General features: G+C 38.2%; 1 protein-coding gene across 1 annotated transcript in view; it reads right to left on the bottom strand.

The window, feature by feature from the left end:
* Positions 1 to 17,622, bottom strand: part of ATP11C (ATPase phospholipid transporting 11C) — a 167,097-nt gene that overhangs the window by 47,685 nt on the left and 101,790 nt on the right. The window contains exons 10-19 of the mRNA XM_043458449.1: positions 17,266 to 17,347; positions 16,209 to 16,359; positions 15,427 to 15,624; positions 10,302 to 10,463; positions 9,476 to 9,627; positions 8,401 to 8,472; positions 6,215 to 6,288; positions 4,247 to 4,350; positions 3,602 to 3,783; positions 1,971 to 2,234 (exon numbers count right to left, since the gene is read on the bottom strand). Of these exons, the coding sequence (XP_043314384.1) occupies positions 1,971 to 2,234; positions 3,602 to 3,783; positions 4,247 to 4,350; positions 6,215 to 6,288; positions 8,401 to 8,472; positions 9,476 to 9,627; positions 10,302 to 10,463; positions 15,427 to 15,624; positions 16,209 to 16,359; positions 17,266 to 17,347 (1,441 nt within the window). The remainder of the gene's footprint in view (positions 1 to 1,970; positions 2,235 to 3,601; positions 3,784 to 4,246; positions 4,351 to 6,214; positions 6,289 to 8,400; positions 8,473 to 9,475; positions 9,628 to 10,301; positions 10,464 to 15,426; positions 15,625 to 16,208; positions 16,360 to 17,265; positions 17,348 to 17,622) is intronic.

Here is a 17,622-nt window from a genome sequence, read left to right as displayed (position 1 = left end):
TGCGACTCCATGGACTGTAGACCGCCAGGCTCCTCTGTCCATGGGATTTCCCAAGGCAAGAATACTGGAATGGATTGCTATTTCTCCAGTATGTGTGGTATACTAGGAAAATAAGTTGAAAAGGTCACCTGGGGTCTTTGGTATGACCTAATTCTGTGGGTAATGGAGACACACTAAAGGTTTCTGAGCAGGGTTATGATATGCACAGTGCTTTACACCTAAGGACCAGTCATTGGGTAGAGGGGCTTAAGTGCTTTGAGGCACAAATTACTAGGACTCTGATAAAGGAGCCCCAGTGGAGAGAGCGGGAACATGGGTAGGGCTTGGGGGCGGATTTGCAATGGAAGAGACAAAGGAGCAGAAGCTGGCCAAAGGGATTCTGTGTCTCATGCTTGTGTAACTTGGGGAAAGACTTCACCCAACTGCAGATGAATGAGGAAGAAGAAATGTTTTGAGATGGTGAGTTCAATTTTCCATAAGCCCTGGCTTTTACACAAGTGGCCAAGAGCTGCTCAATGGTGCTGCGGATTTAACTGTGTCTCCCATGAAGTCCCATGTTGAATCCCTAACCCTCAGGGTGAGGGTATTTGGAAATGAGACAGATAGGTCTAGATGAAGTCGTGAGGGTAGGGCCCTCATGATGGGATCAATATCCTTATAAGAAGGGGAAGAGACATCAGAGCTTCCTCTCTCTCAGCCAAGAAAGGATACAGCCCACTTTCTACAAGTCAGGCAGGGGGAACCTCACCAGAAGTCAGCCATATTGGCACCTTGATCCCAGACTTCTGGCCTTCAGAAATGCAAGAAGTAGTTTCTATTGTTTAAGCCACCCGCTCTGTGGTATTTTGTCATGATGGCCTGAGCAGATTAAGATAAATGCACAAGTAAAACACATGTAATCTGGACTGCTTTTATAAGTACCATTTGGCTAAAGGAAGGAAACATTTATCACAGACAATTAATAAAAACCTGTTTACTCTCACTCATGTCCAAGTAACAGAAGAACAACAGCTGTTTTAAAATTGGACATCATCTCATGAATGTGGGTTGTTCATTTTTAAAGCCTGTTTAAACCCTAGAGATGAGGACAGAGATACAGCAGAGTTGTTAAAAGTACAGGCTCTGGAATTGGATAGACCTGTTCTACATCTTATTAGCTGTGTTATCTCAAATAAGTCACTTCATCTCTCTGAGCCTTAGTTTTCCTATTTTTAACATGAAGAAAATTAGTTGTTACTGGGTTGTTGTGAAGATTAAATGAGAATAATTTAAAGTGCTTAATGCCGCTCCTAGAACAAAGAGTATGCTTAAGAAATGTGAAATAGTATTACCTAGGGGTCTTTTGATTTAGAAGAGGAAATCGATTTGCTTATGGCCAAGGTAAACTCCAGTAATTGGTTTAGACAAACCTAAGCCATGGTCAATGTATCTCTTGGTATTGAATTACTGTGGATCAGTGCCTTTCCTTGAGAACCCTAGGTTCTACAAGTTCTTCCTAAGCAGCTTGTTGAAAGCAGTCAAGTGGCTACACTATCAAGTGTTTGGTCTCCTGTGAAGCATAAAAATTCACACAGAAAATGGCTCCAGGACCTCAACCTGCACAGAAACTGTTACAGAGATTGACTTTATTGCATTCAATTTAAGAGACCATGAAAAGGGATATTTTTTCTTAACATGGACCAGGCCAGGATATCAATGCTAAATACCCAGACCCTAAATATTTAGAAAGCGAACCACTTTTCTAAAGCTCAAGAAGTGTAGGTTTTTTAAAAAAAGAAACATGAGGTGGAAAGTGCCAAATAATCTCAAATAGGCTATTAGCTAAGTCCTCAGGGAAGGTTCTAACTCACAGGGATAAACCACCTACAACCAACCAATGATAAATTAGAGAAAGCAGAGCCTTCTGCATAAGTAGCTGTGGTTTACATCTGTACCAAGGCCTAAATATACAAATTGATGCACTTTCTTACTTTTTAAGGCTTCTAGTACTTTTAGGAAATTCACGCAGCAGCTTCTTACGATATTCAGTCAACAACTCATGTAATCGATCCTCTTTCCTTTCGCTTTCTTCAATAGTCTTGGTGGTCAGTTCCAAGAGTTCGGTGTTGGTTTGGAAAAGGCGGCAGGCATAGCAGGTGGATTTTGCAGTCTCCATCTTGTCGCCAGTAAGCACCCAGACTTTCAGACCTGCAGCATGCAGGGCTTCAATGGTCTCAGCAGCTTGATCTTGTAGCCTGGGAACACAAAGGAAACTTTGTTATCTTTGAAAATTCCTGACACAGATTCTGCAAGAAGGCTTGTTAAAGAGAATATTCTTATAATTCATAGCAATTTTGGAATCTTGACATATTTTAATAGTTACTTTTCTTATATATCCTCTACCCTTTCTAAGCATATTCTTGTCGGCATAATTTTACTTATTAAAGTACATTTCAGACAATGAGGTTTTGAAAGTTCATGACCTCTCTTGAGGTAACTGGTATCTAATGACAGAAATAAGAATCATCACTTTTAGCTAAAATGTTCAGAATCTCACCAAATGGTCTTACTCACTGTCACTTTAGCATATTTCATTATGTTGTCTACAAATACTTAATGTGGTTCAAAACTGAAAGGGTCAGATACATCCTAATGAGATACTGAGAAGTCAGCAAATTCCCATCCCTGAGGACCTTGAAAGCCAAACATTCTGAAAGACAATTTAAGCATAATTCTGAAAGGGAAGGACAGAAGAAGGATACTTCGTATTCCTTCTGGCTAGAGAATAACAATGAAATTGTTGTTTAGTTGGCAAGTTGGTCTGACTCCTTGTGACCCCATGGACTGTAGCCAACCAGGCTCCTCTGTCCATGGGATTTCCCAGGCAAGAATACTAGAGTGGGTTGCCATTTCCTCCTCCAGGGGATCTTCCTGACCCAGGGATTGAACCTGCATCTCCTGCATTGGCAGGCCGATTCTTTACCACTGAGCCACCAGGGAAGCCCAACAGTGAAATTAGACTGTATGAATTCTATTAGAACCTTCCAACATAGCTGAATCTATGTTTATAACTTCGTGTTTAGGTTAAGCCTGATAATTTGCATTCATTATTTCTAGAAAACCCCCCAAACAGAATCTAAAACATATTTTTTCAAGCAGATCAATTTTGGAGCCCTATAATCATGTCCGGCAGAGCCAATTATTTTTAAAATGTGCTCTAGTCTGTTAAACCAGGTTACAATGAGTTCTCATGTTGCTTGCTCTACCTTGAATTTCCCTTCTGCTCATATGTCTGTCAAAATCATATCCATTCCACCAAACACCAACTGAATGATACCTCTAGCACAAAACTTCCTACACATAGTAAGACTACTTCATAAATTTCTGTATAAATGAAGGGGTGGCTTAGGAAGTACTCAAAAGACCTTTGAGATGACAGATTCATATTCTTCTAAGTCACTAATACTTAACTCAAAAATTATTTCCACAAACTGTTCAAAACCTGGTGTATAGACAAAGCTAAATCAAAGATTTCAAAGCTTGAGAATAAATAACCAATCTGGACAGATACTACTCTAAATGATTGGTCATTAAAATAACAAGAGTATCATTTTCTAGTTACTTGTCTTCCACTGCAGTGGCTCCAATTAAATGCATGTCTGTCTCAATCTCATCGAAAACCTTTTCCATTTTTTCTTCTCTGTCTTGTAAGGCCATTTTTGCCTCTATGAGCTGTCTGTTAACTCTTTCATAATCATCTGGAGAAATTTCTTTGAAGGCTACACAAAGTGTCCGATACCCCTCCTAGAAGCAAAGTAGGAGATCTCCAGTTATCCAAATGACAAATAAAAACAAACAAAATACACTCTTTAAATACTCTTGCTTTATCAAACAAACAAAAAAAAGAAATTCTGACTAATTTCCTTTTCAGTTAAAAAAGGGAGAAAAAACAGATTGTATTAGGTTAACATTCAATTGGGTTCAGAATAACAAAATAATACCTCTTGGGTTTAAAAAAACACAAAAGCAGAACATAAAACAAAGATTCTTGAAAAGTCTTCAAAGGCTGCAAATTCTGAACAGAAACTTGCTCCAGGATGTTTTATATTAAACTAAGGAAAATAATATTACAAAATCCCCCAATATAAAAATAGACCATCAAAATAAGCTAAAATTCATTTAAATTGTCCTTTATATAGCAATCCATAGACATAATCATCTCTAGCATTTCTCCTTCTCTCTATTGAGGGCAGGGGTGCAGGCTCACCATTGCATTATGTTCCACATGGACTTTAATTAACTCGATTTCATGATTTTGCACCCTGGGAAAAACTGCTGAGTCGGCTCCTTTACAAAAGAGAAGTATGTCTCCTAAAATAAAGAATCAGAGTACTTGACTTACTTAGAGTTAGACTGGTATTGGGATTTTCATAACAGATAACTATTACGGTCACTTCTCCTTCCCAGAAGCTGTGTATCCTAGGACTGCCTTGGAATGTTCACCCAACTGGAAGCAGACATCTTGACCTTCGCTCTGTCAGAACAACATCCACCACCTCTGAGGACCAATAAGGACACAACTAATACCCCAGAGTTTACAGTATGCACCTCTGTTAAATGATATACCTTGTAAGTGAATCACTTGTGTCAAGAAGCTGCATCTGAATTCACTATGAGGATGCTGTCAACCATGATCTAAAAGTCACATGTAGCATCTATAGATGTCAAGGAGCAAACTCAGGCTCAAACAAGAAAAAATCATTTTCAAAGCCTATATATGTTAGCTTTTAGCAGTAGCTTGTCGGTTTTCACTGGAAACTGGAGAATTGCTCTGTAGAATGCTATTATAAATATAGCTTTATACCAGTCTGTGTACCCAGGAGCACAGACAGTTGACCTTTAAGAAAGAGATTCCAACCTTATAAGGCAAAGTGCTAAGTTCAAGAAGTTAAAAAACGGTAGCTCTGAGGTCAAGGCCCTTGGAAGACTACTTCCTCAGACATCTCACCATTTGCAATAGAATGCAGACATGCATGGGTACAGGTAAGAAGAGAAGAATTCCACACGTTAGGTGTTTTTTTTAAAAAAAAAATTCTCGCACAGGGACCTCCCTGGTGATCAAGTGGTTTAGAATCTGCCTTCCAATGCAGGGGATGCAGGTTCAATCCCTGGTCTGGGAAGTAAGAGCCCATATGCCATGGAGCAACTAAGCCCACATGCCACAGCGAAGAGCCTGCATGCTGCAACTAAGACCTCATGCAGCCAAATAAACAAATAAATATTAAAAGAAATTTCTCTCGTATATCCATGGTGTGTTTAAAAGTCATAGAACAAATTCCACATTTGCATATAATGAAATCAACATTGTAACTTTGCAGTCACACCACAAAGTATGAATAAGGATGGACATATTCCCTCAAGGGTCTGTCTATATCTTCTCATTCTCATATTAAGAAATTTTCAACAGATTTAATCCTAAAAAGTTAATTAATAGGAAATAAATCAAAGATATTTTGAAAAACCACCCAGAGACATACATACAGAGACACACTTACACAGAGGAATCCGAGCCCAAAAATGAAGCAGCAATGCTACCCCATGGGTATTGCTGAATCTGAGCAGAAGGCATCACAGCCACCACGGCTTCTCCTAAGAACATGGGTGAACCCTGAAAGGATGGCACTGGTCCCCCTGAAAAGGGCAAGCTTCTTTATTGTGTGAAACAAAGAGCCCAGGGTGCTAGAGTAAATCACGTGCCCTTTCCCAGCAGTTGGGCCTTGGTCATCTCTGGCTCACCTGCTCCCAGAAAGTGTAAAGCAGTGGGGAGTTAGGATGGTCAGGGAGGGAGAACCAGCAACTCTCTACACGCAAAAACTACCGCTAGTAATCTCAAACCATGCAGTTGTAGTGGGCTGCCACAGGTAGACACTGGTGGTGATTGGTCAGTACCCTGAACTGTAAAAGTCACCTTTTCTGTTCCTGTTTGGATATCCAAGACTGAGAAGTGGAGCTCACTTGCCAAGAAAATTCATATATTGTCATACTAGGGGTTCTGCCACTGATAATTGACAAACTGAACATGTGCTTATGTAAATACATTCACGGATATACAAGAGCTCTGCACGACTTTAAGTAATCAAACACTACTACATGAAATGTTTTTCTCTCTTGAAGTAGTTGATCAACAAATCTACAAATGGAAAGACAGAAAAAGTCAAGTCTTAAATATGCATACCTGAATGAGTCTTCACAATTACACTCATACGACGGCGGACAGCATCAAAGTTTAAGGTGTGAAGAAGTTCATACCTTTAATAGAAAAAAAAAAAGTGAGAAAAGTGAAGTACCAAGACCACACTGGGAAAAATAAAACACAGCAGAAACATCTTACATTAACAGAGCTTTCCTCTTGGATTAAGGGTTGCTGCTTGTGTGCACAACGGGTACTTTCCATTGTGTTTTTGGAATTTCTCTGCACTTGGAACATACTGACAGAGGATACCAGTGGTGGTTAAGGGGTATCTATACCTTCTCATTATATGACTTAAAATAGTAAGGGGAGAGTGACTGCATAGGAATGAGGTACAAAAAGCTGTTCCACCAAGCCATATCTAGAGGCTATCTAGAAATAGTCCCATCCTGCCACTTATTTTAATCATCTATGGAATGCCTACTATGTGTTGGGCACAGTGACAGATGCTGGAGAAGAGACATGAATTTTCTCTTAAGGGGCTTATCATATGATAAGTATGTGTGTGTGAGTTAATTGCTCAGTTGTGTTCGACTCTTTACGACCTTATGGACCACAGCCCACCAGGCTCCTGTGTCCGTGAATTCTCCAGGCACAAATACTGGAGTGAGTTGCCATGCCCTCTGCTAGGGGATCTTCTTGACCCAGGGATCAGACCCAGGTCTCCTGCATTGCAGACAGACTCTTTACCATCTGAACTACCAGGAAAGCCCATGATAAGCGAGGCAGAGGTTAATGAAATGACTACCTCCTAGTCTTCTAAATGCTGAAGTAAAGGAATACACAAGGAGATGTAGGAGCACAGAAGGAAGGCCTCCTGGAGGAGGTTTTGCCTGAGCTGTGTCTTGCAGCAGTGACATGATGGAGAAAGGACATCATGGCACTCTGAGTATAGAGAAGAGCATGTGCAAAGGCACAGCAACATGAGAGCACGTAGTCCACATAAGGCTGACATCTACTTGATAGGCGAGCAGCAAGAGAGGTAGGCAGGGGTTAGGACCTGACAACACTGTGGGCCATTGCAGATACTTGGGATTTCATCCTAAGGGCAATAGTAATCCATTGAAGGGTATAAACAGTGGAATGACATGATCAGCTCTGTGTTGCGCTGGCTAAGCTATACAGTAGATGAAATGAAGAAGAAAAATAAGAGTTATTTGAGAAAATGTGAGGAAATAGTTTCTTGAAAATAAATAACTTATATACAAGTATCTGATTTAAAAGTATTTATTACCAAAAAAAAAAAAAAAGTATTTATTACCAAGCTTGTCTTTGATGGGAGTGAGCAGGTCACTGGTTTGGGGATATAGGATATGTGTGTAAGACATCTACTTGTAGCATAATGTCTCATTTGCTATTGGCCAGATGGGGGCACTGTTGTGAACCAGCTAGAATCTGGATTTTGACAGTAACTCTGGGCTCCTTCCTGGCAGTCAGGCCAAAGAGTCTTCCTCTGGGTTCCTCTGGCTCTTGAACATTCCTTTCCAAAGAGGCATATTCCCTAGCAAATCTACATGTGTTACAGGGTTTCTGAGATGGGTCTCAGGAGATGCTAGGAGTCAGAATGAAAGTCAGATAATTATATTTCAAGTTCTTATAAAGGATATAAAATTAATCAGAGGGCCTAATTAAAACCTGTTATTAAGGCAAGGTGGATTTGTTTGTTGGGATCTCTGTAGCAAAAAAAAAAAAAGGAAATGTGGAGCTTACTACTGCATCAGAGTACTTGCCCTGGGGCTCACACTCAAGCATCTAGAACAAGAGAAAGTTTCTGACACCAAAGCTGTTATGACTGGCAGGGTGTGTAATCCTAGAATGATTAGGTTCTAGACAGCAGAAGGTTTCATACATGTTCACTGATTTTTCTTGCAGCATGTGCTGGAGACCTGAAACGGCATCTAAAATTCAGAAAAGTCCAGGCAGATGCTCATTCAGGCAACTGGATCGATGTGTGAACAAAACTGGAATCATTTACATCTCAAATGCTAATTTCTGCCACTCTGTGAAAAATGTCTTCTACTCCAGCTACATTTATATAAAACTCTTACCTGGGAGAGCAGAGTCTTATATTTATAGATGCAATCACTTCCCTTTGCTGCCCTTGCTAAATCCATCTAAAGCTGACTGTGGAGTTAAGAAATGAAAATCATCAAACATACAGAGCTACTTACTCTTCTATTTCTTTTCTTTGGTTCTCTACTCTCATATAGCCATTCTGAACTCCTACAAATGTGAACCCATACCTGTGAAACAAAATAAAAAAGACTGTTGTGTATTTTTAAAGAATGATGAATTTCCCTTTGCACTGGGGTTATTCATACTTGTTTATTGTTTTCTTCTCTTTCATAAAACCCCAGTCTATAGCTGTACTTCCTTTTACTTGCTGAGATATAACACAGACCAAGTCAATGCCCAGTCACAAATCATAACCAAAAAAAGAGGCAATTTGTAATTTCAATTCTGTAGCTAACACATGGGGTGACCTTTTATCTACTTAATCATCTTGGGCCTCATGGATAAAGCAGGACTTTCAATAGCCAAATGATATCAAAATTGCTGGGAGTACTTCATAAATAATATGTGTTATATGAAAAGTGACCACTGTTAGAAGATTTCCAAAATATAATGTGAACATTTGGACTTCTGGCTGGAATGCATAAATAGTGATGAAAGTTACAACTATGCATTGCAATTTTCTCTTTGGTCTTAATTGGTTAGGTTTGGGAATTTTTTCCAACTTTCCGATAAAGTAGCTTGGCTCCTTATTAAAGAATTAAGGATACCTATAAGATAAGGTTATTGAAGCAAATAAGAGAAAAAACAAAATAATGCCTGTCCTCCTGTGATTTTACTTTCTTAGGAGAAATACAAGAAATGTTTGATTTTTTTTTACTCTTGAAAATGCTAATGTATTTTTCTACAACTTATTTTTGGGTTTTAAAACAGCATTACTTACTGAGGTATAACTAATGGAGAACTGCAAATATTTAATATGTGCAACTGGATGACTTTGGAAACATGCGTATGTCTGTGACATCATCATCACAATCAAGGGAAGAGATATCCTGACATTTCTCAGTTTCTTTGTGTCTTTTTGCTTTTTTGTTGTTTTGGGTAAAAAGAACATTTAACATATGAGATCTACTCTTTTAACAAACTTTGAGGTGAGAATACCATATTGTTAATTACAGGCAGAATGTTATTATTATCCAGAAATTATTCATCCAGCATAATATATGTGCTTACTTTTTAGCTCCTTTGACCAAAGCTATTTCATCTGGTGAAGACGACATATAGGTTAATTCAGCTGACTGTGTAACTCCATCAACAGTATCATTTGTTTTAACTTCTACAGTGTGACATAAACACAAGGCACGCAGAAAGAGCTCTTCTCGACTCTGTTGAACAGCAACAGAAAAATGACTATATTATTTTTACTGTGATCACTTGGTAAGTAGTCAATGAACAGAGAAAAGTTATTAATGTGAGAGCATGTTATAACCACCAGAAAATTGAATAGCAGAAATTTATGAATTCCTAATACTCAAATGAGCTATACTCCTAATTCCTGCCAACATGCCTGGTCCCTAGCTAACATACCTTAGGGGTTCTATTAACTCATTCTTACTGCAGTGCCACCTAATCCCAAAGCAGTGACATCTCCATGGCCTAAAAGAGTGCATTCAGTTCTAATTCACAATCTAGCAATAGCTCAGGTGCATGGAGACTCTGGTTCATTTAATGCCTAGACACTCCTGGGGCTTGAATGATTTCAGTAGACATAATTCTCGGAGCAGCTCATGTTTTTAAAGATAAAGTACCAAATATGATCACACAGTGAAAGTGAAAGATTTACCCAAATGCCATTTCTCACAATGTTCTCTTTTTATAAATTCTACTTGTTTACAAATTCCAGAGGCATCCATAAAATAAGAAAGGTGAAGTTGCAACAATGAACAAATGGCTATTCAAAAGTCTATGTCACGTGCCAAAATCCTTCATTTCTACTATGTTAACATATGCCTATCTAAATTGATATCTCAAGGTAAAATGGTAACGCAAAAAATACCACCTTATCTGCTCTGTCCAAATATGGTAAGGGTCCATCAGTTTGAGATAGTCCATCGGTCTCCTGAGCTACACCTTTATACTTATGCCCATCTATGCAGCATTCAATGAATTCCATGCTGTTTTCAGTGAGTGTTCCGGTCTTATCAGTAAATACATAATCCACCTAAAAACAAGAATACAAACATATGCATTCTTACTTTCTTCAATGTAATTAACTTTTAGTTAGCATGGCTATTTTCATATCCACAGAAATCACCTTTTCTAAAGACTTGTCAAATGTCAGACAATGACAGAAGCAGTATTATCAAATGAATGAGAAATGAACATGTATTTTTAAAAAGATTCTGAAATAGTATCACATGTCTAAGGTTCTTGTTGTTCAGTCGCTAAGTTGTGCCTGACTCTTTGGTAGACCTACTCAAATACAGATTAGTAGGAAGGAAAATGGGGCTATTTTGTCCAAACTAAGACTCCTTCAATTTAACACCTACTTGTTTTGACATAAAGAAGCTAACATAACAAAAGTCAATTTTCCAAGCAGGAAACATTTTATGGACCACTTATTTCTCTCTCTCTCTGACACACACACAGAAAATATATTTGATAGGAATTAAATTAATTGGGCCCTGGAGAAGGAAATGGCAACCCACTCCAGTATTCTTGTCTGGGAAATCCCAAAGACAGAGGAGCCTGGTGGGCTATATGGTCCATGGGGTCACAAAGAGTGGGACACGACTTAGCAACTGAGCATGCATGCATGCAAATTAATTGGGATGTAACAAAAGTTTTCCTTGAAAAGTAAAATTTTCTATAAATATACTGGATTGAAATGAAATTCACTGTCTTATACGTATGTAACAGTTACAGAATATAGATAGACAGGGGAAATAATAATAACAGTTAATTAGGAGACACAGTAAGTCAATAAATGATCAAAAACTTAAATGAAATTTCTTCCCCAATACTATGTGTATTTTCAGATACTCCTCAAAAAAAGTTTCCAAATTAAAAAAAAAGGGGGGGCAGAGTTTATAATGATAGGTTAAAGTATAAGCATACTTTCATAAATAATGGAAAAAATAGACTATGAAATAAATTTTCCATGTAAAATAAGCCTTTTTGAGCATTTCCATTTTATCTCAGTTTTTATCTCTTCTATTTATAACATCTGGCTTTTGGAAACCCACAATTTTATCCTCCTTTTTGGCAATTTATGCTTAAATAGTTAAAATTACGGGCTGACAGGAACAAGCATAAGTACAAGATTAAGGTTTTTATTATGTAAGGGAGAAAGAGATGAACTGCGGCAGTAGCTGCTTTCTAATTATTTTTCAAAGCTTTTCACGGTAGCAGCACTGGCACAAATATAGCATTCCAATCTTCTCTTTTTTCTGTTAGCCAGCCAAGTTTGAATTCTCCCTTTAAATTAATCCAAGTGCTATTATTCCTGTATCATCTAGATTTTCCTAGTTAAAATGAAATTCTTTGGGGCTTTTTGTGTGATCAAAATTATTAACCTTCATTTTCTCCCAAAAGGTTCTCCTGGGTTGGTGCAGCTCCTACAGCTGAGTGAGCATTAACCCATTTTGAAATCTTTTATAGATGACAAAGGTAATAACTTTAAAAACATAAAGTACAATTGTTTGCCTATATATAACAGTCTGTACAGTATGGATCTGCCTACAATTAATCTCAAGGGTATAGGCCAACAAAGTATACCGTGATAGAGGGATTATCAAACTGTAGTCTGCAGCACACTCAGTTGGAGGGTGCTTGTTAACTCAGATTGCTGGGCTCTATCCCCAGAGTTCCTGACTCAGTAGCTCTTGGGGTGGGGCTAGATAATGTGCACTTCTAATCAGTTCCCAGGTGATGCTGGTGCTGCTGTTCCCGAGCTCATGCTCTGAGAACCAATGATCTAATATATGCACTATACTAAGCTTAGATGGTAAAGCGTCTGCCTACAATGCGGGAGACCCAGGTTCGATCCCTGGGTAGGGAAGATCCCCTGGAGAAGGAAATGGCAACCCACTCCAGTACTCTTGCCTGGAAAATCCCATGGACTGAGGATCCTGGTAGGCTACAGTCCATGGGGTCGCAAAGAGTTGGGACACAACTGAGCGACTTCACTTTCACTTTTTTCTTTCAAGGACAAGAGGAGAGGATTGGCTATTATTAAAGGGTATCCTCATACTTATAGGAGAGACAGGGCTGATGAGTGAGAGGCTACTGCCTGCCTCTGATTCTCATCAGCTTCTTCCTCTTTAGTGGTAGGTTTGAGCCGGTTGCAGACCCTCTCTATCAGCAAGCTCAAAGTCATCAATTTATGGACAGAAAGCCTAAAGTGAGATAGCTGTTCAAGAATAGAGAGAGCTCTAAGATAAAGGCTGAACACATGAAATCATCTAGTTTATAGGGCAAAATTGGTCAAAATATTTTTTATCATTTAACTTAGTGAAGACCTTCTACTGGACTCATGGCTCCACCACTCAGTAACTTTGTGACCTTGGAAAAACTCCCATCTCTCTGAACATTAAACATTAGCCTTAAATAATCAAAGCTGCTGCACAAGGTTGTAAAGATTATTAAATATGCTTGCAAGCTCTAAGGTGTTACATAGATGTTGACCATCATTGCTGCTGACCTGATCAAAATCACAGTACTGGACTCTTTCCATCATTTCACAGTCCCTGTAATTTTTCTGATTATCATCACATTGCTAAAGTTAGGGTACGATAGGTGTATTTCTTCAACTATATGGTGAACAACTCAAGGTTTTCTTGTTTACTTTGTAACAGAAACCCCCAGTACCAAGAACATATCTTAGATAACACAGAACTTTAGTGCACAACCACTAGATTGAATTACTGGAATCAGAATATATACTCTGGCATACTGCTGGGCATAGCTGAGAGACTGAGACGGGATATGAAGGAACAGGCTATCCCCACGATTTTTTCAAGGTTGAAACCATTTGGTTGTCTAAAGGACAGATGTCTAATCATAAAAGACCCCATTCTTTTCCAATTGAACGAGCAGTCTACTTCTTTTTGCTTTTCAAGTCAAAGACGAACAGTGTTCTAAACATATCTTCCTATTTTTCTTTTAATACCAATGTGGGTCACTTTGAAAGAGGTTAAGCAAGTGTTTGCAATGGTACTGATGGAAATTGACACTGCTTTTAAGTAAAATAAAAGTCCTATAGATTTTAAACTATGACTCATCAAGGAGGAAACCGGTTACACTTGATTTTGTGTGTACTGGTCCACTAAATGCAAAACGAAATCATTTTAAGACTTCCTTGCATTTTCATTTAGGTTGTTTCTATACATACAAGCTGATGTAAGTTGGTATGATGGTAAGTTTTTTTTATACTGTACAAATGTAAGTGGTGGTCTGGTTATTACCTTAGTTAGTTGGTTAAATGACGATCATACCCAAAAAGGCAGGTTTTAGTGGGGGAAAGAAGTGGTGGCTAAAATGAAAACTGGTTTGTTTTCACTGATTAGATTTATTATTAATAGATCATTATCCAAAGCTCTATTTTACTTTCTGAAGTATGAATAAATCTAGCTCATAGGAACAAAACCACATCCTCATAGATAAGATGGAATCTGATGAGGTGGAGATCTGGCCTGTATATCCTGCCTGTCTCTCATGAGAATTAGGTGCCACATGTGGAAAGATGGCTGTTCTATTTGCAGCAGCTGGGGACTAGCCATGTTCACCCTTGGGTAGGTTAATCCATGCAGTCAGGCACTGAATCTAGAAGAGGCAGATCAGCTGTCAGGGAAAAGTTCACCAGAGGTGGCTTATAACTCATTTTTTTTCCCATGCAAAAGAGTTGCAGATTGATGCCTTTTATCTAGGACTACAGCAGTTCTACCAGGCTCAGTCCCTGGATGGAAAGTTCTGATTTACAAAGGCTAAGGTCAGCTGTGGTCACTGAAGTGACCTATAAAAGAAACTTCTGGGAACAATATATAATGGAAAGGCATTTGCCTGTTCATGGCTTATTCTATCCTCTGTGACTCAGTGTCTCTGTGGGAGGCAGATGCCACCCTCTGGGATCCTGGAGTCCTAGAGTCAGGTCTCAACATAATGGTATCTGGAGAATCCTTTCACCCTGTGACTAGTTGTCAAGTAGATACTCTAGTTTAGGCAAAGGTTGTATAAAGAACAGAAATAGAGAGTGGGGGTAGTGGGAGACTGAATTCAGGAGCTGAGTTTTGAGGTTATAGGTGCAAATAGGCACCATTTAAAACAACTGTGAGGCCCTGTTCCAGCCACACAGTTCCATTAACTGATTCTGCATCTCCTCGTCCCAGAAATGACATTTCCACAGCCTTGACATTCTAAATATAAAGAGAAGTAAATGTAAGCCAAAACACTCCCCTCGGCTTGTGAAAATCATTACGTGACACAGTAAATTCAGATAAAGGCAAAAACTTTCTCAATACTAGTCAGAAAAGAATCCAAGAAGTCACCACTTGAAGAATTACAGCTAGGCTACAGCCTAGCATTTGAAAACAACCTGGGTTAGCAAGGTCAAAGCCTGGACTACATTGGTACATGAAGCAAAAAGCATTTAGTGGAGTGCATGCCCTCACACCCTTCCCTTCATTTAAATTCTTGCACAGAATAAACAACTCTGCTTTTTAGGTCTATATTCCATCTGATCAGAAATGTCCAAGAAAATATACCAAGAAAATGTCCATAGGACAACTCTGGTCAATTTGGTTTATGGAACAAAATGCATTTATAAAATAGCTTTATTTCCACTACCCCACATTCTATCCCTAAATGACTATAGATGGTGATGAAGACTACTTGCTTCCTGTTCCAAAGCAATAACCCATAATCAACACCACCAACAGGATAAGTTTTAAAGAGAATTTCTGTAACATTCAAATTTAATACATAAATTGGGTCTTTCTCAAAAATGCCAGCAAAAACTGACACTATAGTTAAGATAACATCGCTTGCCTTCATTACATGCCTGCATAAAGAAATTTTTATTGAGTTACATTTCCAAATGTGAAATGGTCACAAACACTGGTAATCCAGACTACAATAAAAGCAGTTTTCACTGTGTTACCTTATTTTAAGTAAAAATAAGTTCTTACCTGACCAAGTTCTTCATTAAGGTCTGATGTGTTAACCAGGGCTCCTTCATTAATTTCTTCATCATAGAAGTCATTATCCCATGAAATGAAGAAGGAGCCCAAGAATTTTTGCATTTCTACCGTGACATACATGGAGACAGGAATGATAAAGTTGAATAGAACCATAAATGACAGGAAGTCGGTGAACATTTTCAAAACCTAAAAAAAAGGGAATAGTTCATAATTAAACACATAGTTCCATCAAGCAAGTGTAATATAAACTTTCTTTTAATTTCAATGCTGAAAGCACTGCTCTTGCTATAAAAAAAGAAACTTCCCAATGACACTATATCATTGGTCAACATTATTATCATAGCATGTGAAAACACGTAAAACACCCCGAATTTTGTCACTTTTGTTTAGTGAATGTACCTTGACTTAACACTCTTACTTCCTTAAGGTCTCTGGCTTGTCCCACCCTCAGATATGAATGTAGGATTAAAGTTTTCATGTAGGCATCCATTATGGTTCTATCATGATATATCACAAGCTCATAACATATTAACATGCCAGACCTTTTGGCCCAGTTGCCTAAAACTCTTAACTTAAGAGTTAAAAACAAGGATATATGCCTAGGGTTAAGAAAAAAATCCTAGAATGTCTTAAAGTTAATGGCTTGGGGCTACCATACAACCAAGAGAAATCTCTAATACCAAGGTATCATTAGCTGAGCAGTATTTCAATAAAGGGTGCCTCTGCCACAGTGTAGTAGGGTTACAAATTTCAGCATTAAACAAAATTACCTTCCAAGTTTCCCGTTCTTTCTGGGTCTTTTGGTTATACCAAGGTTCATCATTATGTGGGGTACTTTGCCAAACATACTTTAGAGTAGTGCATATTGCAGCTTTGGTCAGTAAGATAAATAAATACACAATCAGGAAAGCGTTAATGGATCTGAAAAATAAGATATTATGAATTTAAAAACCACTGAAATACTGAAGATATCAACCAGGTATAAACTAGATTGTTCAGTTTTCTAAAGCTTCTTCTATGTACAACGTGTAACCATAGCACAGGCCTGTATGGGTGAACCTCAGTTACCACTGCTAAAGCATTACTCTTGACTAGTAAAATGGAAAAGCCAGTCCTAACCGTAATCCAAAGTGCAATGGCTGATTAGCTCAACACACTTTTAGTAAGGATCCTATAAAGTGACAGAAGACACACACCATTACTTACTCAACCCTTATAAAAGGAGTAGATTGTTTCCAAACTTGAATCCTAAAGGTTTGGAATAGAGGGTAGAGGAGCAAATGTGAAATAGTCAAGCTTAGTGTGGATTCTTTTAATCTGAAAGTAGAGCTATGAAGAGGGTGTTGCTGATATACTGCATGTCCATGGCAACAGGAGAGCGAGGTCTGTGCCAGTGCAAATGGCTTTGAAAGTGTGTCAAGTACCACACAATTACTTGCAAGGAGACTATTACCTGTGTTGCACAAACTCCTTACGTATAGCAACTAGAGGACCCCAAACCATTAACCATCAGCAAGAGAGAATAAATTTTACCTAAACTCTGCCCATGAATAGCTAAGTGAGCTTACGTAAATCATTTATCATCTCTAAGACTATTTCTCTATCTGTAAAGTGGTCAGACTAACAGGAATTACTCCAAGTTGCTTAGAGGATTAAACCAAATCAGACATACAAAACAATGAGCACAGTTTCTGGAACAAAAGAAGTGCTTAAAATGGTAATGCTATTACAACTTATGTTGTTTTTTCATACTGTTGATATTTGGAAATACTGAGAAGTAACAATTTCAGTTCAATAACAAGTAAAGAAATTGTGAGGCACACTAACTTTTCAACAGCAGAACGTTTCTGAGATTTCCCTTGGTAGTTCAATGCCATTTTGGTTTCCATTCCAGTGTAAACAGCAACTCCTAAGGAATAACAATACGATGAAAATTAGGTTACATATGAGACTGCCAACCCAACTCCCCACCCAGTTGGATCTACCAACTTTTTCAATCTATAAAAATAGGAATTATAAACTCTCTTCTATTTACCAGTTAATAATCATTTACAGTATATTTTTATAGTATAATTTTAACCAACATAGTTTGTCATATTTCAAGTTAGTTTACCATCTTATAAATTCCCAACACCTAAAAAGAGACTTAGACTAAATGGAATTAAATGCCATGTCCAATTTTTT

The sequence above is a fragment of the Cervus canadensis genome, chromosome X (assembly GCF_019320065.1).
Source record: "Cervus canadensis isolate Bull #8, Minnesota chromosome X, ASM1932006v1, whole genome shotgun sequence".
Classification (NCBI taxonomy): Eukaryota; Metazoa; Chordata; class Mammalia; order Artiodactyla; family Cervidae; genus Cervus; species Cervus canadensis.
The sequence above is the reverse complement of the archived record's forward strand: the minus strand, read 5'-3'. Positions and strand labels throughout refer to the sequence as shown.